Raw genomic sequence first — 20,834 nt, forward strand, 5'->3', positions numbered from 1 at the left:
ATAGACCTTCTAGACAATCACTATAAGACATTGTCATCCCAAGTGAGCCCGAACCCCCCCCCCATATTCTCTTTTTAAATCACCATAAAAGAAACCATTTCCCATAGGCCACCAGCAGTGCTTTTCTATTCATGCTGTGCGTGCTCTCAGCTGGCTGCTCCAGAGCACTCCTCCCAGCCCCGCCTGCCTCCCAGCGCTACCTGAGTGGTGAGTCAGATGTCCCCTCTCTCCAGCAGAGACAGACATGTAGGCTATTCAGACAGACAGGTATTGATCAGCCGCATGTCAGCGTGATGGAGAGTAACAACCATGTGAAGGCTATTAATCTCACTGCTGTCTACAGTGCTGACATACTGGCCCTGTGGCTTTGTCCACTTGAACGAGAGAATAAAAATGAGATGCTGAGAGAACCGGGGAGACTCAGGACTGTGGAGTTTCATGGCATGGTGGTCCTGACCATTGACCACCAGACTTGTCTTAAGATGCAAATAAAATAACCAATCACCTAATCAAGAAGCTATATAAATCTCAGTACAATGAATGCCAGACTGTCTTATGCTCTTGTACCGACAGCCCACACAATGGCTGCTTCTTAACATTGCCTCTTCACATGAAGTGGGGCCCTGTATGCTGCTGTGCCGTTAAGTGGTCCTTCTCTCTCCCATTTTCCTTTTCTCCGTGGTTGATTTTGTCCGGTTCTGACATACAGACCACGGACCGTTGATTGCAAAGTGAAGCTCAGAGAGAGCCAGTTCCACGACAACGCTGCCTGCTGTCTGAGGGCACGTTGGATTGGATGAGAAACAGCATCACGCTGGGCTATTGTTGCGCCTTCCTTTAGAGACATGACGTTCGCCTGCCAGTCAGACAGCCAACCAGTCAGACAGCCAACCAGTCAGACAGCCAACCAGTCAGACAGTCAGCCCCACATACTTCAATGATGCTACTCTGAAAGATGGAAGGGAAGTAATCATCTGTTTGGCACAGCCAGACAATTGTTCCCTGCTCCTCTTTCAGAGTAGCATCACTGAAGTCAATGGGTTTCCAAGAGCAGGAAGAAGGTACTTGTGACATTTGGAATGTCAGGTGACCCTATAAAGCCTGCGTCTCTCAGACCGTCCACGTGTCTCTAATGGCTGAAGAGAGGTGCCTGTGTGATTTCCGTTTAAAAATGGCACTGAAAAGGGATGTCTGCCACTCTGCATACTCGAAATGTGAAACCAGTCTCCCATCCTAAAGTACATGAATGTTACGGGAGAATCTAAGAACACAGTTGTATTCATTGTCCATGCTTGTCTTGTTAATGGAATCTTCACCCCTTTATAACTGAAAAGAGAAGACTGGTAATGGTCTTCTATCTTTAGAAGAATGGGTCATGTTAGCAATTCAAACCAGACCTCATTTCAGTCAGTAGGAACTCTGACAGTGCCATTTGATTGAACGCCAGCAAAGTGCTTTGCGAGACCAAATTGAAATCACGGCTACAAAGCGGCAGAATTTTAAATGGAACAGCGACAAGCTAATGGTGTCTGTCTTATAGTTGTACGTGTTCATCAAAATCAGTAATACTTGGTAATTGTACAGCCTACTTGGTCACTGTGGGGCTTCACTGTGCAAGCCACAACTAGCCACGTACAGATTCAATAGCCATAGACCCTCAGTCTGATGATCCGTTTCACTAGAATCCATCTTACAATCCAAACGACAGCGCAATGTCTCTAATAGCAAAGCATGATATCCTCTACACCCATTAGGGACCGGAATATGCGAAAGCTAAAGATGAGAAAAGCAATTCAGAAACAGTTTAGGCTAGTCTCTGTTTGGATTTCTTTAATGGATTAAATTCAGGAGAGAATATGTACTATAGGATATATGGCTCTCTGTTTCATCACTTAAGTAGGCCTAATATTGAGGATGGTTCAGCTCTCTAGAGAATCTGGATTTACAGTGATGGAGGAGAGAGTCTTCTAGCCTGTTTACTAGGCTAATAGGGAGGAACAGAGAGAAAACATAATATCACTTCGCCATCCCATTAAAACCCTTCTCTCTGCTAGATGTTGAGGTTGAAAGTGTTGAGCAGATGATGTCACTGGAACAGTTAGAAGGGCCATTATCTTTTCTCCTCCTACTCCAGCCTGTTTCTTCCCGACATGGCCTGCGTCCCAAATGGGGCCATAGGGCTCTGGTCAAATGTAGTGTACTATAAAGGGAATAGGGTGCCATTTGGGACACATCCCTGCCTTCCCCATTAGAAACCTGATACCTTAACGGAACACTGTTGAATTAGTTTCCAACCACAATTGTCCCCCACGATGACTGTGGATCTGGTCTCAGTACATTAGTACATTCGTATGTTTTTCCTACGCGATATTTCAGACAGCATTGGCATGATTTTGACAAAACTTGGGTGAATCATATGTCTTGCCATAGATCCGGCCTTTACAAAATTACACATCGACCAGATGGTGGCTCTATAACAAGAGAATGAAAATCCTAACTTTGAAAGGTCATGCCCCTCAGCCCGTTTGACCTAAAGTCACGAAATTCAGTACATTCACTACATAGCCAAAAGGATGTGGACACCCCTTCAGCCACACTCGTTGCTGACAGGTGTATAAAATCAAGCACACAGCCATGTAATCTCCAGAGACAAACATTGACAGTAGAATGGCCTGTACATTAAGTGACTTTCAAAGTGGCACTGTTATAGGTTGCCACCTTTCCAACAAGTAAATTCGTCAAATTTCTGCCCTGCAAGAGCAGCCCAGTCAACTGTAAGTGCTGTTATTGTGAAATAGAAACGTCTAGGAGCAACAACTGCTCAGCTGCGAAGTGGTAGGCCAGACAAGCTCACAGAACGGGACCGCCAAGTGCTGAAGCACGTAAAAATCGTCTGTCCTCGGTTGCAACACTCACTACCGAGTTCCAAACTGCCTCTGGAAGCAACGTCAGCACAAGAAGGGTTTGTAGAGAGCTTCACGAAATGGGTTTCCATGGCCGAGCAGCAGCCCACAAGCCTAAGATCACCATGCGCAATGCCAAGCGTCGGCTGGAGTGGTGTAAAGTCCACCGCCATTGGACTCTGGAGCTGTGGAAACGCAGTCTCTGGAGTGATGAATCACACTTCAAATTCTGGCAGTCCGACGGATGAATTTGGCGGAATCCAGGAGAACGCTACCTGCCCTAATGCATAGTGCGAACTCTAAAGTTTGGTGGAGGAGGAATAATGGTCTGGGGTTGTTTTTCATGGTTCGGGATAGGCCCCTGAGTTCCAGTGAAGGGAAATCGTAATACTACAGCATACAATGACATTGTAGATGATTCTGTGCTTCCAACAGTGTGGCAACAGTTTGGGAAGGCCCTTTCCTGTTTCAGCATGACAATGCCCCTGTGCACAAAGCGAGGTCCATACAGAAATGGTTTGTCGAGATCTTTGTGAAAGAACTTCACTGGCCTGCACAGAGCCCTGACCTCAACCCCATCGAACACCTTTGGGATGAATTGGAACACCGACTGTGTTAAATATCTTTTAGTTTATGTTTTTCAGTCAGAGCATTTCAGGACCCCTGTCTAAATCAATGTAAGCATCCATGCCTGATGGGATCAATAGCCTGGTACAGAGGTAGGCAACACTGTTCACGGAGGAGTGCCGTAGGGACTGCAGGATGATGTCCCAACTAGGCACCATACCTGACCAACTGAGCTAATTGATCAGCTCAGTGATTGACTAAATTCAACACACCTGGTCTTCCAGGTTAAATCAAAACCCTGAAATGCCTGCGGTAATCCAGGGCTGCCTTCCACTGGTCTATTATGTCGATGTATTGCGATGAAAATTGGGGAGGGTACAGTGGACCTGTCTCTGTCAGTTAGTACGTTCGTCACACAAAATATCGCAGATAGCACTGGCTTTATTTTGACGAAAGATGGGTGAATGACCCGTCTTGCAATAGAGAACCGGCATTAACAAAATGAAACTGATTGGCCCGAGGTGGGACCTATAGTAACGAACTGAAGTGTCAGTCACACACGATCTCAATTGGCCTAAGGGGGACAATGCATCATTCATGGGGGATGACATGTTAACTGTTGCCTTGTTTAATTGTGATTTAACTCCGTCAGCAACAACCATTATACTGTACTCTTCTTCCTGATGTTTCTTATTAACAAAGACAATTGCAATGCTGTTTGCAGCTTTTTCCTTTGCAAATGGTTATTTACTTTGGGAAGGAAAATCACTTGACTTTCAAGTGAAAACATAACGCTTCAGGCTGTTTGGATGGTGCTTTTTCTGCTCTTCTCTAGTTCGTTTGGTCTCAGGACCCAATGAAACAGACAGAGACCTAGCACCCTGGCAGAGAGTACACAGGTCCTCTCTCTCTCAGTAGTCCAGTCAGTATCTGATAATGATTGTGAATGAGCCAACTGTTTTATTCTGCCAAACGAGCAATTAACAACCGCATAAACAGACGTTCGAAATGACCTGGACCAGTGAACTGGAAACCGGTAAAAATGGGATAGTTGATGTGATTGAGAGGATTATGGACCATGGGGACAGGCTCTTATGTGTTTGAGGCGTGAACTGGGGTCAGACTGATGCATTTGAGAGGTGATCATCATGTCATTATGGATGTAATGAGTCAGACCATGCTGGCCCTATAGTGCTGCTCTGACCTGCTGGATCAACAGGCTACGAGGAAGATCCAGAAAAATCCATCCTCTCTGACCTTCTCCTCCAATGGGCTTTGAGGAGGTGAGGAACGAGGACGCGAGAAGAATGCAATTGAGATTCTCCCTGTGTTGACAGAGTAATTATTTCATCCATGTGTGTGGTGTTCAGACCGTAGTTTTACCTCACCACTCAGACTTCCATTAACAACGGCATAACCAGTAGGGCTGGGAATTGCCAGGGACCTCACGATATGGTATTATCACGATACTTTGGTGCCGATACGCTAAGTATTGCGATTCCGTATGTATTGTGATTTTATTGTAATTTGATGTTCCAAACACATTGCTCACCATATGTCTACCGCAGAGGGACAAGAGAGAGCCATGAGAAATCAAGTTGATCGGTCATGGAAATCAAAGTGCTGAAAGCTAATTGGCTCCCTACTTAAAAAGAAGATGGAGGACACCTGTATATTTGTGACTGGTGTATTGATACACCATCCAAAGTGTAATAAATAACTTCACCATGCTCAAAGGGATATTTTTTTACCCAAGGCATTGGATAACATCCCTGGTCTTTGTGGTTGAATCTGTGTTTGAAATTCACTGCTCGACTAAGGGACATTACAGATAATTGTATGTGTGGGGTACAGAGATGAGGTAGTCATTCATAAACTATGTTAAACAATATTATTGCACACAGAGTGAGTCCATGCAACTTATGTGACTTGTTAAGCACATTTTTACTCCTGAACTTATTTAGGCTTGCCATAACAAAGGGGTTGAATACTTACTGACTCAACACATTTCAGCTTGTCATTTTCTATTAATTTTTTAAAAATGTCTAAAAACATAATTCCACTATGACATTATGGGGTTTTGTGTGTAGGCCAGTGAGACAAAATCTCAATATAGTCAATTTTAAATTCAGGCTGTAACACAACAAAATGTGGAAAAAGTCAAGGTGTGTGAATACTTTCTGAAGGCAATGTATGTAGTAACTCACCTGCTCTAGCAGCAATGAGGTGCGTGGTTCTGCCAGGGTCTTTTGAGCTGAACAGGAGGCCCTTGCCTATCTTTGCTCCCAGAGCCTTGGCGTGGTAGTTCTCCCTGGTTCTCTCCATGGGGTAGTTGGTGGGGTACAGCCCAGAGAACACAATGGTGGTGCCCTCCAGGCTCCGGGCCTTCAGCTCCGGGACGATCTTCCTGATATCAGGCGTCTCTGGGCGTTCCTTCCTGAGGAAGGCGTTGTAGCAGGCATAGTATTCCCTATGGATACGCTCCAACACCTCTTGTAAGTAGATGAGGTGGTCATCCTTGTCCACTTCCTCCTCCTCCTCCATGGTGACTCCTGACTGTTCACTGTTCTGGGACTCCGTCAGAGCCTCCCTCCGTTCTGAGCACCCGTTCTCCTGCTCAGGAGGGAGGACAAGCACAGACGTCTCCCCTGTTACCTCGGAGCTGTTCTCCCCGGTGCTCTTCTGCTTAATACCCCCCTCTTCCTTTCCTCCAGCACCGCCTGATGGCTCCTCTACTGCCGCCTGCTCCGCCCCTACCTGTTTGGACTTCCTGGTCTGGCTGTACTCCCCCTCACTGTCTGATGAGGGTGGTTTACACGTAACAGAGTCAGAGTCGCTTGACAGGTCAAAGTCCAGGTTGCTGTTGGGTTCATGGAGGTCTGGAGGAGGATCTTCCTCCCCTGAGCCCACTGTCCTACTGCCATCCTCCTCCCCTCCTTGCACCTCCTCTTTCACATTCGTCCTGTCGCTCACCTGTGCTGCCATGCTGGCCTCGGCCCCCACGCCCTGACCCCGCCCCTCCTCCACAGCCTCGCCCGGTTGAGTCCGTTCATTGGCTGCTGCTCCCTGAGTGGCTGAGGGGACTGTTGACTCCACCCTCCCTTCGTTGTTGTGGTCTTTAGCCCGCTGATTCTTACGGCCGTTACTCCGCTCCTCTGACGCAGACGACCCCCCAGACGGCCCCGCTGTAGGCCCTGACGTTACTGCTGCTTCCGAGGCCTCTGCCGGTCGGCTGGCCTGGCTGCCGGCTGGGGTAAAGCAACACCACAGGAAGAGCCATTAGCACATTAAAACACATGCGCAGACATTTTGTCACTTAAAATCACTAGACTAGAGGGTGTCTGTGAATACATTTCACTGAAGTTGTTTTGGAGGTGTAACCGAATGAAGGCAAGTTGACCTGTGGCCACTGAATCAGCGTTGAAAACATGGTCTGTTTAAACTACGGTGCATGCCTCAACAAGAGAACAATGTTCTTCACAGCACTTTATCCTCTCAGGTAATCTATAAACTCTTAGGAATACATAAATACATGGGTCTGGCAGCTGTCCATGTGATGTCACGGAAATCAGCAGCACTTCCCTAATTGATCTAACAGCCTGTGTGTCATTCTCTCCTGGGAGCCCATAGAAGTACTCTCCCTCGTTTGTGGCTTGTCCTGTTTGTCTCTACTGCTAATCAAAAAAGCTCTCCACTGTGAGAGGCTCTCTGAGGGAAAAGAACCCACGCCCTCCTGAGACTACGCCTGAGAGGGAATCACGGTTCAGATGAACCCAATCTCATTATGGCTACCCAGGCTTGGTGTTGGAGTATGAATACAGTGTTGATGAAGAGGTGCTGTTAAGGCTTGGTAGCTCTAATTCCATCTTTATCAGATTAATGAATTTCGTTTTTGGATTCTGGTCAACCCTGGCATTTGGGTACGATCATTTGCCTGACACGGTTCTAGAAGTTCAATTCGGACCTTATTTTCCACAGAGAGGTCCCCCAGTCGCCTCTCTGCCTCTCACCGCTGTGTTGAGAGGATCGTAACAACTTTACGCGTCACAACTACCAAACTTAAAACTCGCTTGCCTCCCTGCCACCCCTTCTGTTGTGGATCATAACATTTACATATCACAACCATTTCTCTTAAAAAGCTTCACCCTCCCTCTGCGGTGCAGCAGTCAGCCACGCAGGAGAGCGGCGCAGCAGTCTGCCACGCAGGAGAGCGGCGCAGCACTCAGCCACGCAGGAGAGCGGCGCAGCAGTCAGCCACGCAGGAGAGCGGTGCAGCGGTTGATGCAAATTAAATCAAAACAGTGAGACTCCATTTGCATTTGGACCAGGATGAAATCACATCCCTGAAGTAACCATCAAACCTCTTCCTCTCTGAACTTCGGTCACGCGACAGTTTTTAGAAGGTAGTGTTTTTTTCTTTAGTGCAACACTGACAAAACACTGAATGCCCTTATAAGGGAGTGAGGAGTGTTTTTCAGAGGGCTTGTTTTTCTAAGTCAAAGGGTTGTTTTAATAGATCACCGTGCGTCATGTATTGACCACTTCAAAACAGTGCCCACTGTGCCATGTTAAGCTCATTGTCTTCAGACCCTGTATACAGTACCTTTCCTTGCCTGCTGGGCCTCTTTAGACCCGGGCGGAGCGTTGATGTCTCCTGTGCCCTGGAAGTAGATGTACTTCTTCACAGTGATCAGGTTGGGAGCAAACTTCCACACGTCCTCCCGATCATCTATAATACATACCATCGAGTCACCACACGGGAACAGATTCCTTAGGGGTAGATGAGAGAGAGAGATAAAGAGGGAGAGAGATATAGAGAGGGGGAGAGAAAGTAAAGGTAGAAAAGAACGAGAATGAGAGAAAGAGTTAAATAAGTGAAACTGGCACTCCCTCTCCTCTGACACGTGTAACACCCTAGGCAGTGTGTCTTTAGGGAATAACAAAGTCCCACAGTAACAGAGCACAATGCTATGCTCTCTCGCCATCTCCCAGTCATAGGCTACATCCCAAATGGAACCCTATTCCCTATGGGCCCTGGTCAAAAGTAGCGCACTATAAAGGGAATAGGGTGCCATTTGGGAAGGACTCTCAGAATCCCTTCAGGGTAGAAATTAATTCTGTCTGTCACGCTTACTAATCATTATCTGAACTATACAAGAAGCACATTTTCTACCATTAGGACTTTGATTTAATAAGAGAACGATGTTCTAGCAGGCTTCTATAACAGGAGTCACTGATTAGAAGGAATACTGCATGGCTATTGGCTATTTCCTCTGCTCATCTATAGCGCTGTCATGCTAGAGCTGGATGGCTCAGTTTTACAGTGCTGTATTGTCTGTGGAGACAACAAAGTGACTTTAGATGACTTGACTGATGCCAGGTTTTAATCAACACGTCTGGTAGCTCCAATCATTACAGGAATTCCCTCAGTTGAATTCTTCAGCAGTAGTGGCTGAGTGGAAATCAATTTGTCCTTGACTGAATGAATGCCTTTTCTCCAAAGTGTCTAAATTAAAGATAACATATCAGCTGTGTCCTTTTCATATTGGACAGATTTTTCTTAAAAATGTCCTGGCGGAAGATGCTACTGGTATGTGTCAAAGTGTAATGCGTGGGCTTCATAAAGCAGTGTGTGCTAGCAGCTCTGCCAGACAGAGAGCCAGGTCTGACCTCAGGTTCCCCGTCTTGGAGAAGGGGTCGATGCACTCGTCTCTGGACAGAATCCTGTGGGAGAACAGCTTCATCTCAGGGTCCAGGAAGCCTACAGTCACAGAAACACACAAGAAAAACATCTTAAAAATGGACTCAATAAATTATAGGAGAGAGAGAGAGCGAGAGCATGAGAAAGAGAGAGAGACCGCATTAGACATCCTATTTAAAAAGAGCACTGTGGAAAAGCAGGATGTATTCACCAAAGTAAAGGCGCAGTTTTGCCACACCGCCAATCTCCATTACTCCCCGGCCGCCTGGCGCTACACAGGGTAGCTGTCCAACAACAAGGCTAACATGTTTTGAGTCCATTTAGAGACAATTCTCATGTTTTTCTTTATCTGGACGTTTTTATGTTTTGTTACACAAAATCTTCAATTTTAACTCAAATGGAACTGCAGGCATCGCTGTGCGTGTGTGACACATCTCTGTATACCCAGTAGGCTTTCATTAAAACCTCAAAGCTTTGAGATGAGAACTAAATGCAAGCTGGGTCCTCTCAGTTCCTCTTTAAAAGCTGCAGAATAATGTGTGTCTGGAGGAACAACAAAGCCTGGCTTTGATGGAGCAGCGACATCCCCACTTCACAACAAACACCGTGTTACCTGGCTGCTATTAAACCCCAGAGAAGAGGGCAGGCAGGCGGGTGTCTACTAAAGCACACAAACCCATCTACATGGAGAAACCAGATAGTGACCTCTCTGCTCCACAGACTGAAGTAAGTACTACATTACACACTCACTATTCATTTGCTTCCAGCATTCAGTGTTGACATTCATTATAGAATAACTTCTAATTGGTAGCGAAATATCGTCTCCAAACTTTAAAAAGATCCAATGTTCATCTCTATAACAAAAATGCCGATATTTAGATGAATAAAATGCTCAACCTTTCATTATAACTTAATGTAAAGTGAGATACGGTTAAAAGTAAGGTTGAGTATGAGGTGGCTATATTATTCTCTGTGAGAGGCTGGAAACTGACCAGTCAGGAGGAATCCCAAATCGCACTCTATTTCCTATATAGTGAACCAGGGCCCACGTGGCTCTGGTCAAAAGTAGTGCACTATATAGTAGGGATGTAACTATTCACCAATATGTTCAAATGTTTAACCTCTCCGAGATCGTTCGGGAAGTGAGCGTCCCACATCGCCAACAGCCAGTGAAATTGCAGGGCACCAAATTCAAACAGAAATCTCATAATTAAAATTCCTCAAACATACAAGTATTATACACCATTTTAAAGATAAACTTCTTGTTAATCCAGCAACAGTGTCCGATTTCAAAAAGGCTTTACGGCGAAAGCACACCATGCGATTATGTTAGGTCAGCACCTAGCCACAGAAAACCATACAGCCATTTTCCAAAGAAGGAGAGGTGTCACAAAAGTCAGAAATAGTGTTAAAATGAATCACTAACCTTTGATGATCTTCACCAGATGGCACTCCCACGACTCCATGTTAGACAATAAATGTGTGTTTTGTTCAATAAAGTTAATCTTTATGTCCAAATACCTCCTTTTGTTCACGCGTTTTGTCCAGTAATCCAAATGCACAAAGCACGGACACAAAGTCCAGACGAAAAGTCAAAGAAGTTCCATTAAAGGTCTTAGAAACATGTCAAACGATGTATATACACAATCTTTAGGATGTTTTTATCATAAATCTTCAATAATATTCCAACCGGACAATTCCGTTGTCATTAGAAAGGAAAGAGAACGAGCGTCACGGCCACGCGCGAGACTAATGTCTTTCAGCATGACCACTTGTTGAAACAGCTCTTATTCGATCCCCTTTCACAATACAAGCCTGAAACAACTTCTAAACACTGTTGACATCTACTGGAAGCGTTAGAAAGTGCAATCTGACCCCACAGACACAGGATATTGGATAGGCAATCACTTTAAAAAAAACTTCAAACCTCAGATTTCCCACTTCCTGGTTGGATTTTTCTCAGGCTTTTGCCTGCCATATGAGTTCTGTTATACTCAGACATTATTTTAACCTCTCTTGGGTAGGGGGCAGTATTTTCACGGCCGGATGAAAAACATACCCAAATTAAAACGGCCTACTACTCGGGCCCAGGAACTAGAATATGCATATTATTAGTCGATTTGGATAGAAAACACTCTGAAGTATCTAAAACTGTTTGAATGATGTCTGTGAGTATAACAAAAAAAATCTGGTTCTTGTAATCTTTTCAAGTCATTGCCTATCTAACACAGTGACTTAGGGTTCATTTTGCACTGCCTAAGGCTTCCACTAGATGTCAACAGTCTTTAGAACCTAGTTTCAGGCTTTTGCAGTGAACAGAGAGCGAACAAGAAAGCCGGGAAGTTGGTGACTCAGAAAATGACATGAGTTTTGTGGCGCGCGTTCACGTGATGAGGTATGTGTTCCAAAACGTTTTTCAAGACATTGGAATCGTCCGGTTGGAATATTATTGAAGATTTGTGTTAAAAAGGCCCTAAAGATTGATGCTATACAACATTTGACATGTTTCAACGAACGTAAATAGAACTTTTAACTACTCGGCGTGAAATTTTGGGCGCGCTTCCTACATTTGGAGTAGCTTACTGAACGCGCAAACAACAAGGAGGTATTTGGACATAAATTCTGGACTTTATCGAACAAAACAACATTTATTGTGGATCTGGGATTCCTGGAAGTGCCTTCTAATGAAGATCAAAGGTAAGTGAATATTTATAATGCTATTTATGATGACTCCAAAATGGCAGGTGTCTGTATTGCCTGGTGTATTTTTCTGAGCGCCGTACTCAGATTATTGCAAAGTGTGCTTTCCCCGTGAAGCTTTTTTGAAATCTGTCACAGCGGTTGCATAAAGGAGATGGTTATCTATAATTCTTTGAATAACAGTTTAATATTTTACCAACGTTTATGATGAGTATTTTTGTAAATTGTTGTGCTGATTCACAGGCAGTATTGGAGGCAAAATATTTTCGGAACATCACGCGCCAATGTAAAATGCTGTTTTTGGATATAAATATGAACTTTATCGAACAAAACACACATGTATTGTCTAACATTGAGTCCTAGGAGTGTCATCTGATGAAGATCGTCAAAGGTTAGTGCTTAATTTTAGCTGAATATCTGGTATTTTTGACCCATCTCCTGCATGAAAAATGGCTGTGTGGTTTTTCTTCGTTGTACCTGTCCTAAGATAATCTAACTTTATGCTTTTGCCGTAAAGCCTTTTTGAAATCGGACAATGTGGTTACATTAAGGAGAAGTGTACCTTTAAAATGGTGTAAAATAGTCGTATGTTTGAGAACTTTCAATTATGACATTTTGTTGTTTTGAATTTGGCGCTCTGATTTTTCACTGGCTGTTGAAAAGTGTGAACCGTGGGTGGGACGCTGCCCAAGAGAGGTTAACAGTTTTGGAAATTTTAAAGTGTTTTCTATCCAAATCTACCAATTATATAGCTTCTGGGCCTGAGTAAGGCAATTTACTCTGGGCACGCTTTTCATCCAAACTTCCCAATGCTGCCCCCTATCCCAATGAAGTTTTAAGATATGAGTGCATCGGTATGAGGGAACACGACCCAAATGTAGCATGCATCAGTCCGAAAATCAATTCAAACGTTACAAAATGTTTTTTTGCTCAAATTACCTCTCACCTGTGTCGAACTAAGAATGTAACTATGTTGACAGTCATTGATCTACAAATCATTTTGCATGACGAACGACCCCAGGCAATATCAGTCAAACTGTACGCTGTGTGCAGCTTTGTACGCTGATTAACGAGAGGCAGGCCTATTCTTGATCAGAATTCAAATGTTTAGAATGGCTCGTGCAATATTAAGCTTTATTAGTTGAGTGACAACCAATGTATTTCGCCATGTTATTTTTTTTAATGAAATGCGCTGTTGAAAAATTGTGTTTTACCCGAAATAAAAGCTACCACCAGAGACAATTAATCTGGCTATAGGTAGTCTACATGCTGATCGGGGCTCACATTACATCTTATTATTCAGGTTCACCATCAGCAATAGTTTTACTTGAAACAATCATAAGTATATGTCCATTTTTAAATATACAGGGTAAAGTTGATGATTTCATAACGAGGACAGCAGTCACTTGTGCTAACCGCACAGCATGGAAGATAAGCTCACTCAGAGTCTGTCAAAACTTCCAAACGGTCTAAACCACTTGATTATGAGACGGGGGTGAAATCCAAAGTGGTGCTATATAATAATAACTAAGATAAATATTGATACATTACTAACAAAACAGGAGCCAACTTTGCCACGATTCTGGATACAAATGAAAGTGATATTTCAGACCTCTCTCTAACCAATTAATTGAACACACGTTAGGTTTTCAGTTCGTGAGTGTGTGATATGAGGTATAGAAAAGTTTATTTCTACAGAAAAACCTTCATGAACAATAGCAGCTACAGTGCCTTTAGAAAGTATTCAGACCCCTTGACTTTTTCCACATTTTGTTAAGTTAACCTTATTCTAAATTTTATTTATTTTTTATAAATAGCAATCTACACACAATACCTCACAGTGACAAAGCGAAAACAGTTTTAGAAATGTTTGCAAATGTATTAAAAATAAACAGGAATAGCTTATTTACATAAGTATTCAGACCCTTTGCTATGAGCCTTGAAATTGAGATCAGGTGCATCCTGTTTCCATTGATCATCCTTGAAATGTTTTTACAACTTGATTGGAGTCCACCTGTGGTAAATTCAATTGATTGGACATGATTTGGAAAGACACACAACTGTCTATACAAGGTCCCACAGTTGACAGTGCATGTCAGGTAAAAACCAAGCCATGAGGTTGAAGTAATTGTCTGTAGAGTTCTGAGACAGGATTGTGTCGAGGCACAGATCTGGGGAAGGATACCAAAACATTTCTGCAGCCTTGAAGGTCCCCGAGAACACAGTGGCCTCCATCATTCTTAAATGGAAGAAGTTTGGAACCACCAAGACTCTTCCTAGTGCTGGCCGCCCGGCCAAACTGAGCAATCGGGAGAGAGGGGCCTTGGTCAGGGAGGTGACCAAGAACCCGATGGTCACTGAAAGAACTCTAAAGTTCCTCTGTGGAGATGGGAGAATCTTCCAGAAGGACAACCATCTCTGCAGCACTCTACCAATCAGACCACTCCACAGTAAAAGGCACATGACTGCCCGCTTGGAGTTTGCCAAAAGGCACCTAAAGACTCTCAGACCATGAAAAACAAGATTCTCTGGTCTGATGAAACCAAGATTGAACTTTTTGGACTGAATGCCAAGCGTCACGTCTGGAGGAAACCTGGGACCATCCCTACGGTGAAGCATGGTGGTGGCAGCATCATGCCGTGGGGATTTTTTCAGCAGCAGGGACTGGGAGACAGGACAACAACCCTAAGAACACAACCAAGACAATGCAGGAGTGGCTTCGGGACAAGTCTTGGAATGTCCTTGAGCGGCCCAGCCAGAGACCGAACTTAAACCAAATCGAACATCTCTGGAGAGACCTGAAAATTGCTGTGCAGCAACGCTCCCCATCCAACCTGACAAAGCTTGAGGATCTGCAGAGAAGAAATGGGAGAAACTCCCCAAATACAGGTGTGCCAAGCTTGTAGCATCATATCCAAGAAGACTCAATGCTGTAGTCACTGCCAAAGGTGCTTCAACAAAGTACTGAGTGAAAGGGTATGAATACTTATGTAATATTTCCGTGTTTTATTTCATCTCTAAACCTGTTTTTGCTTTGTCATTATGGGGTATTGTGTGTAGATTGATGAAGAAAGAAAACAATTGAATCAATTTTAAAATAAGGCTGTAACGTAACAAAATATGAAAAAAGTCAAGGGGTAAAAATACTTTCCGAAGGCACTGTATGTTGACACCTCCATATTGATCTGAGCCTTGCTGTTGGAAAACCATTAGTGTCCGGCTTTTGGCTGTTGCAGATGCACCTCCCCAGACTTCCCTCGCTGATTTTAGTCTACGGTTGGCTTCGTTAGGCTTACCGCTCAGACACCCATATACATATTTCACAGAGAGAGAGAGAGAGAGAGAGAGGTCAGCTCAGACAGATCCATCTCAGAGAGGCCCAGCTCATGTTCACCATCAGCAGCAGATTTTAATTTAGGAAATCTATATATGTTTATGCAACAAAATGTTAGTGCTTCGAATCAAACCGATTTGTTCCTTTAATCAAACCGAGTCATTCATGTATCGTAGCCCATATATCTAGATACAGTTGAAGTCAGAAGTTTACATACACCATAGCCAAATACATTTAAACTCAGTTTCACAATTCCTGACATTTAATCCTAGTAAAAATTCCCTGTCTTATGTCAGTTAGGATCACCACTTTATTTTAAGAATGTGAAATGTCAGAATAATAGTAGAGAGAATATTTATTTCAGCATCACATTCCCAGTGGGTCAGAAGTTTACATACACTCAATTAGTATTTGGTAGCATTGCCTTTTAATTGTTTAACTTGGGTCAAACGTTTTGGATAGCCTTCCACAAGCGTCCCACAATAAGTTGGGTGAATTTTGGCCCATTCCTCCGGACAGAGATTTTATAACTGAGTCAGGTTTGGTGGCCTCCTTGCTCGCACACGCTTTTTCAGTTCTGTCCACAAATTTTTGATAGGATTGAGGTCAGGGCTTTGTGATGGCCACTCCAATACCTTGACTGTGTTGTCCTTAAGCCATTTTGACACAACTTTGGAAGTATGCTTGAGGTCATTGTCCATTTGAAAGACCCATTTGCGACCAAGCTTTCACTTCCTGACTGATGTCTTGAGATGTTGCTTCAATATATCCACATAATTTTCCTGCCTCATGACGCCATCTATTTTGTGAAGCGCACCAGTCCCTCCTGCAGCAAAGCACCACACAACATGATGCTGCCACCCCCGTGCTTCACGGTTGGGATGGTGTTCTTGGGCTTGCAAGCCTCCCCCTTTTTCCTCCAAACATAATGATGCACAGTTCTATTTTTGTTTCATCAGACCAGAGGACATTTCTCCAAAAACTACGATCTTTGTCCCCATGTGCAGTTGCAAACCGTAGTCTGGATTTTTTATGGCGGTTTTGGAGCAGTGGCTTCTTCCTTACTGAGCGGCCTTTCAGGTTATGTCAATATAGGACTCGTTTTACTGTGGATATAGATACTTTTGTACCCGTTTCCTCCAGCATCTTCACAAGGTCCTGTGCTGCTGTTCTGGGATTGATTTGCACTTTTTGCACCTAAGTACATTCATCTCTAGGAGACAGAATGTGTCTCCTTCCTGAGCGGTATGACGGCTTCGTGGTCCCATGGTGTTTATACTTGCGTGCTATTGTTTGTACAGATGAATGTGGTACATTCAGGCATTTGGAAATTGCTCCCAAGGATGAACCAGACTTGTGGAGGTCTACAATTTTCTTTCTGAGGTCTTGGCTGATTTCTTTTGATTTTCCCATGATGTCAAGCAAAGAGGCACTGAGTTTGAAGGTAGGCCTTGAAATACATCCACAGGTACACCTCCAATTGACTCGAATAATGTCAATTAGCCTATCAGAAGCTTCTAAAGCCATGACATTTTCTGGAATTTTCCAAGCTGTTTAACGGCACAGTCAACTTAGTGTATGTAAACTTCTGACCCACTGGAATTGTGATACAGTGAATTATAAGTGAAATAATCTGTCTGTAAACAATTGTTGGAAAAATTACTTGTGTTATGCACAAAGTAGATGTCCTAACAGACTTGCCAAAACTATAGTTTGTTAACAAGAAGTGGTTGAAAAACTAGTTTTAATGACTCCAACCTAAGTGTATGTAAACTTCCGACTTCAACTGTACATACCGAATAGTCTTGAAAGGGAAAGATGCACATCCCTACTATATAGGGTGACATTGGGATGCAGCCCCAGTGAGATATGAAGAATCTGAGTACAGAATGCGCTTGAGACACAAACTGAAGGTAAATGCTGACCTCTAGTGGCCACTCAGACTTACAGCGCTACTCAGTATTTGCCTCCAATGCTGAGATCAATCACATTGAGGCATGTCTGTTAGTCTTGTTAGGTGTCTAATTTTTCAAACTGGGGAGTGTATAGACAAACATTTAAATAAAACTATTCTCACCTATAATGCAGACAGCACTCAGGCATTAAGCGAAGATCTATCATTCCGTAGAGAGATTTTACAGAGGATGACATCCTAGATAATTAAGTGTTTAAATTCACCTGGCATTTAGCGTCTGAGCACTCACACTTTTGGCATTTATGTCTTTTTTTGTTGTTGTTGCATTCTTGATACTTTTTCCATTACTTACTGTAAAGCAAATGATATAGTGATTCAATGCAGGCATAATTATCAGAGAATGTGTGTGGGTACCTGCGATGGTGTGTGCATAGAGGCGGCTTCCGAAAGTGAAGACATGCAGCTCATAGAGCTGGGCGATCTTCTCCAGGAAGTCTTTGCAGTTCGGACGCAGTCGCGTGTGTAACATGGGCTCCCCCCGCCCCAGCTGGAAGTGGAAGATTCCCTGTGGAACAAGAGCAGAGGGATGTGCAGAACCATCAATGGTTTGTTCTAGCTACATAACCATCAGTGGTTAATTGCAGACTAGCTACAGACTCTTCTTTTCTTTCAATACCAAACCCTCAGCAAAGCCTGGGGCATAGAAATATCAAAGAACCTCTTTTCATAGGCCAGAGAAAAAAAATCTAATTGTAGCTATGTAGATCAGATACACATACCTTATTGGACATGCGCTGGCAGTGATGCTCGGTGGTGTGGATCAGGGTTTGGTCCAGATCAACCATAAGAACCAGCTTCTTGTTCCTGTGGAGTCTCTGCTGGTCCTCTCTGCCCAGCTGCTCCGCTTGCTGTGTTGGGGACATATCACAGAGACCAGGCATTTATAAAAAGGAGGCAATAACTTCAACAAAACTGTCTCTACTACATTGTAAAGTTGAATTCCAACGTCACAGAAGTATTTCTACAAGGTCACATTATCGTCAGAGGAAACTCATCTTCTAGTGCCATGACATCCTGAGCCTCACCTCAGAGCTGACCATCAACTCGGGGACACTGTGCACCATGGAAACGTTCGCCGTGGAGATGTGAGCCTGCTGCCTCCCATTATTACTCTGCATCCTGAAAAAGAGAGAGCGAATCCACTAGTAATGCATCCGCATGAGAGGTAATCTACAGCTAAGAAGCAGGCCTATTTTAAAAGTGTGTGAATATGCCAATTGAAATTCTAGCATGGAATGCATGTGTGTGTGGGTGTGTACTTACTGTGTGAGGTCCTGACCACATTCAGCACACAGCCCCTTCATCACGACTGGATGGCTGCATTCTTCTACTCTGACAATCACCCCACTGGAAGAAAAGTGGCACTTGAGACCCTAGCATAACGAGTTTCCCCCTTAAAAAGGGCTTTACAATGCAGGTGCCGGATAGAATGGCCACTGGCTCTCCAACATGTGTACATCTATATCTAAACAAACACGTTAATAAACACAACTTCCCCATGAGAATACATTAGTGCCACCATATTGAAAAGCACCAGGGCATAAGCCGTCATCCGTTTCTGAACAACAAAACGACAACTGAATCGACACATTCAAACTTTAAAAACAGAAACAAGGGGTGTCTTCTTCAGCTCCAAGATAATATTTGGCCCTTTTCAGTCAGGGGCGCAACTTAATAAGTGGGGGGGGCATCACTTAGATTTTTTTTATCCAGTCAGGTAAACACTCAGCCTACCCAACCGCTCTGAAGGCATCTGCATGGTCCTAAAGCAAACCGTTGCCTCGTTTTGTATCACGTTTGCAATTTCATAATGTGTGGCCCCGTCCCCAGTGAAAGTCCACCCCTGTTTTCAGTAGTACAGGAATGGTGTCATGTTATTATATTCAATGTGTTGTTATCAGTTACATAATTGACGGTCTGGCTTGTTACCCAAACTCATAACACCAAAATGCTTTCTGAAACACAACGTTTTCTGAGTTCTGGTTCCGTCAAAAGCTGGACCAAATGTGCTCGAGCGTGCAAATTCGACGACTCGATACCATGTGAGTGATGTAATGTGCATACTACAATATGGGGCAAGTTCGTTTGGCGTGTGTTGAATATTTAACTTAAGGACCAATCGAAATGGTCTACTATTAAACCCCGCACTATTAAGGCACCGGGACATGCAAAACGAACTCGCCCGATTGACATGATCATTTCAGCTGTTCTAGAGATCGGCGCTCCAGCACACGCACTGAGTTAGGATAGATAGCTACCATTACCACCTATCAGCTAGGCTAGTTAGCAATGCTACTGCGAACGTGGTCTATGAGCAACATCATTAGTTCGCGAACACCGTAAACTACACACAACAGCACAATATAAAAACATTGGTGACAAAGGCAATATGAGCTAAATTAACGTTAGCTAGCTAGCATACTCACCCAGGCGATATGACTTGTCCGAGTAGACAACATAGGTCCTTCACCACTCCAGCTCGGTCCGATTTCAGTTTCTTCTCTGGCAGCCTTTTGGTCTGTTTTGGCGGCTGAGACCCGGCCTCTTTCTCCAGCGGGATGGGAACACATAACGCCAACACCGAGTCCACATTGACGAGGGACCCTGGTTTGACTTTCCATTCCAGCAGCCGCATAGGACGCGCTGCCATTGGCCAGCGGATCTCTGCCACTTGCGCGGTGGGGCCCTGTGCTGCCCCGCCACCGACGGAGTCAGCGGGCTCCTCCATCGGTTTCGCGCTTCAAATCCCTTTAAACTGTAGGCACAGGTCAAGCAAATATATGTATCCAAATCTCGTGGAATTCGGTTTATCACAAATTATTGAAACTGCGCTAATAATAAAAAAAATAAGATAAAAAAAAGCAACGTGCGTTTTGAAAACAGACCGATGGTCCAGTTTCTTTCACTCTTCCCGCCAGTAAACAGGAAACACAAGACTTCAGCGACGACAGTCGGACAGCTTCCGGTGGCTCTGATGACAGAGGACCTCTCTACTTTTAAGTCAATTAAAATACTTTGATGTTTGGAACAGTTGTCATCCATATGTTCTGAAATAAACGTGTCAGTTTGAGGTTCATGCATAGCATGTCAAAGAGAAGTCGAAGTTGAGATTATCATGTAAACAAGATGCTAAAGAAATCAAATGGAAGATGCATCATCATGCTGTTTTCTTCCCCTTCAAAGCTCTGGGGATATCCCTTGCTATGCTCTACCTGATATGATGTAAGATGATGTAACGTATAAATCATGCATCTGCTCCTCCTGATTAGTAGAGTTGCTACCACTGACCTAAAGTCACACTGATAAGGGGCTGATCACAGTAATTCCTACATTGATGTTAATGTAAACAGTTATCTATAATACATATTATTCAGGCTATGCCAGTGATGTGATGGCTGAGAGGCTGGGAAGGAGGATCACAAATGATCAAGTCAAGACAGAGTCAGTAGTATTTTGCCGTTATCATTGAAAACAAAATTGTTTAAATTCCACAGACCGTACTCTGATACCGTAAACCTGACTGTAAACAAGGTTGTACAGAGATTGCACACCTGAATCATTTCTGATACATGTTATGTAATTAGCCACATTAATGAATCATTTATCTACAACGTCCATTTCTGATTCAACCACAAAACATACATGCATTATTCT

At 43.8% G+C, this 20,834-nt stretch overlaps 1 protein-coding gene across 1 annotated transcript in view; it reads right to left on the reverse strand.

The window, feature by feature from the left end:
- The window catches only part of LOC106570222 (RNA polymerase II subunit A C-terminal domain phosphatase), a 116,296-nt gene extending 96,177 nt beyond the window's left edge, over positions 1 to 20,119 (reverse strand). The window contains exons 1-8 of the mRNA XM_014142316.3: positions 19,607 to 20,119; positions 18,444 to 18,527; positions 18,206 to 18,299; positions 17,900 to 18,028; positions 17,535 to 17,685; positions 9,141 to 9,231; positions 8,074 to 8,240; positions 5,678 to 6,718 (exon numbers count right to left, since the gene is read on the reverse strand). Of these exons, the coding sequence (XP_013997791.1) occupies positions 5,678 to 6,718; positions 8,074 to 8,240; positions 9,141 to 9,231; positions 17,535 to 17,685; positions 17,900 to 18,028; positions 18,206 to 18,299; positions 18,444 to 18,527; positions 19,607 to 19,908 (2,059 nt within the window). The 5' untranslated portion in view covers positions 19,909 to 20,119. The remainder of the gene's footprint in view (positions 1 to 5,677; positions 6,719 to 8,073; positions 8,241 to 9,140; positions 9,232 to 17,534; positions 17,686 to 17,899; positions 18,029 to 18,205; positions 18,300 to 18,443; positions 18,528 to 19,606) is intronic.
- Positions 20,120 to 20,834: the final 715 nt, after the last annotated feature.

This window comes from Salmo salar, chromosome 14, assembly GCF_965601325.2.
Source record: "Salmo salar chromosome 14, fSalSal1, whole genome shotgun sequence".
NCBI lineage: Eukaryota > Metazoa > Chordata > Actinopteri > Salmoniformes > Salmonidae > Salmo > Salmo salar.